Source organism: Zingiber officinale, chromosome 8B (assembly GCF_018446385.1).
Source record: "Zingiber officinale cultivar Zhangliang chromosome 8B, Zo_v1.1, whole genome shotgun sequence".
NCBI lineage: Eukaryota > Viridiplantae > Streptophyta > Magnoliopsida > Zingiberales > Zingiberaceae > Zingiber > Zingiber officinale.
Genome location: NC_056001.1, coordinates 46,218,014 through 46,220,610, shown reverse-complemented (window position 1 = coordinate 46,220,610; position 2,597 = coordinate 46,218,014). Strand labels below are relative to the sequence as shown.

At 41.0% G+C, this 2,597-nt stretch overlaps 1 protein-coding gene across 1 annotated transcript; it reads left to right on the top strand.

Moving 5' to 3' along the window:
- The first annotated feature begins 949 nt into the window (after positions 1-949).
- On the top strand, positions 950-2,199 carry LOC122016259 (cationic peroxidase 1-like). Its single transcript, XM_042573494.1, has 4 exons — positions 950-1,150; positions 1,222-1,413; positions 1,550-1,715; positions 1,814-2,199. Exons 1-4 carry the CDS (start codon positions 950-952, stop codon positions 2,197-2,199), a joined length of 945 nt encoding a protein of 314 aa, XP_042429428.1.
- The last annotated feature ends 398 nt before the right edge of the window (positions 2,200-2,597 follow it).

The window sequence follows — 2,597 nt, the reverse complement described above, 5'->3', positions numbered from 1 at the left end:
TATGGCCATATTTGTTTCCTCCCAAGTAGCATATACCCCAGCTTGTGGCCCAGAAAAGACTACATAGCAAGAGAATTTCTTGCCTGCTGGCTTTTGTATGGTTGTTAGAAAGTAGTTTGTTAAAGCATTTATGACTGCTATCTTGTGTCCGGAGCTACCAGGGATGGTAGGAATGTGCCAAATGTTATCTATCAAATAGTGTTGAATGTGATCTAGTTTGTCTCTGAATAAAGAGCGAAACTGATCTTCTTGCTGTGTAAACTGTTGTAGTTCTTGTGTTCCAAATCTTAATGTTTTAGTAGCAAACGATGTGCGAACTTTCCTTGGCCGATCCATTACCTAAACAAAAATTGTTAGTGGAGTAAACGAGATAAAGTATCAGCTAAAGAATTGTTAATTCCTTTTATATGTTCCCAGTGAATACGTAAACCTTTATTAATAATATTATCTGTGAATTTTAGCCATCTCTTAGTACTTAATCCTTTTCTTAATCCTTTAGTTTGTTGGCTATACTTGACTATAGCTTCGCAGTCGGTTCGAATGGTAATTTCTTGCTTATTACAAATGAATAATCTGAAGGCTTCTAGACAATAAATAACTGCTAATATTTCAAAATCTAACGAGGTAAGATGTCCTTTTTCTTGAAATTTTCCAGAGGCATATCTGCATAAGGTTTCTGTAGTTTTAGGATCATACTTGGATGTTTTATTTATATATATATATATATATATATATATATATATATATATATATATATATATTCAATTCAATTAGAACACAGTTTGTTGTCTATGCTGAATATAATCTTTGGTAGGTGAATTTGATTGAGCTCTGAGTAGATGACCACTAGTTAAAACTTAAACGACCCTATAAATACTTGGTTATTTGAGTGTACCAATGCAGTACACACGTCCTTAAATTGTGAGCTCCAAGCATTATCAATTAATTAATGGCGGCTTCTTCTCCTCGTATTGTGGCATTCTTCTTCTTGGTTTCCATCGGATCGGCCCAGCTGTCGTCGACTTTCTATGACACCTCGTGCCCGGCCGCCCTGCCCACCATCCGATCCGCCGTGATGTCTGCCGTCGTGAAGGAGCACCGCGTCGGAGCCTCCCTGCTCCGACTCCATTTCCATGACTGCTTCGTCAATGTCAGTTAATTAATTAGCTAGCTAGCACCGTCTTTTTAATTACTGACGTCGTACATTTATTGAAAACGCAGGGTTGTGATGGATCCGTGCTGTTGGATGACACGAGCAGCTTCACCGGAGAGAAGACTGCAGTCCCCAACAACAACTCCCTGCGAGGCTTCGACGTCGTCGACACTATCAAGTCGCAGCTCGAGGCCACCTGCAAGCAAGTCGTCTCCTGCTCTGATATTCTTTCTGTGGCTGCTCGCGATGCAGTCGTCGCCGTAAGCGATAAAATTAAACTAATTAACTCATGCTAGCTACGAGCCCATATGCGTACGTGGTTTTGATCGAGTTTTGTTGAATCATATATATATATATATATATATATATATATATATATATTCATATTAATTGCAGCTTGGCGGTCCTACGTGGGCTGTTCAACTAGGAAGAAGGGATGCAACCACGGCGAGCTTTGATGCTGCTAATACCGATCTTCCATCCCCCAAATCAAACCTCAGTGATCTCGTCTCAGCTTTCTCCAACAAGGGTCTCAGCTCCAGTGACATGGTAGCCCTCTCAGGTAATCAATTTAATTAATCGATCTATTTAATTTTTTACGTGCTCGATCATGCTTATTATAGATGAATTAACGCATGCGTACGTGGATCTCCGGAACAGGGGCACACACCATAGGGCAGGCGAGATGCATCTCATTCCGGGACAGGGTATACAACGAGAGTGACATCGCCGCCACCTTGGCGTCGTCGGCGCAGTCCAAGTGCCCGAGCTCCGGCGGCGATGACAACATCGTCCCGCTCGACTCCACCACCCCGTACTACTTCGACAACTACTACTTCCGAAATCTGGTCGGGAAGAAAGGGCTGCTGCATTCGGACCAACAGCTTTACGGCGGAGGCTCCACCGACTCCCTCGTCGCCACCTACTCGACCAACATGGCGAGGTTCCGCAGCGACTTCGCCACCGCCATGGTTAACATGGGAAGCATAAGTCCGCTCACCGGTACCGACGGCGAGATCAGGCTCGACTGCAGGAAAATCAACTAATTAATTAAGGCGGATGTTCGGCTAGAGAGTTGCTACATGTGTGCAAAAGATGCATGCAAAAAGTAGCAGAGAACACTGTCACAGTACCTTAATATATATCAAAAAATAATATTCTGAGAATTTTTTTCTCAATATATATATATATATATATATATATATATATATATATATATATATATATAATAATCTCTCACACTTCAATATAATTAAATCATAAAACATATAGTCTATTTATAAGCTAACTACATAACCCACTAACTCCACAATTCATCCCACTAACTCAACTACTTTACTCCACTACTGCCACTCATTGCCACCACTAACTCAATTGTTAGTTTTGAGTCATTTATCAACACTCTCCCTTGATTCAAAATTACAAACACCAATACACGATCTAA

Bases quoted from the DNA above. Each gene is read 5' to 3' on its own strand.
- LOC122016259 (XM_042573494.1), top strand. From the start codon at position 950: ATGGCGGCTTCTTCTCCTCGTATTGTGGCATTCTTCTTCTTGGTTTCC. The intron at 1,151-1,221 runs GTCAGTTAATTA...TTGAAAACGCAG, and splicing joins TCCATGACTGCTTCGTCAAT to GGTTGTGATGGATCCGTGCT. The intron at 1,716-1,813 runs GTAATCAATTTA...TCTCCGGAACAG, and splicing joins TGACATGGTAGCCCTCTCAG to GGGCACACACCATAGGGCAG.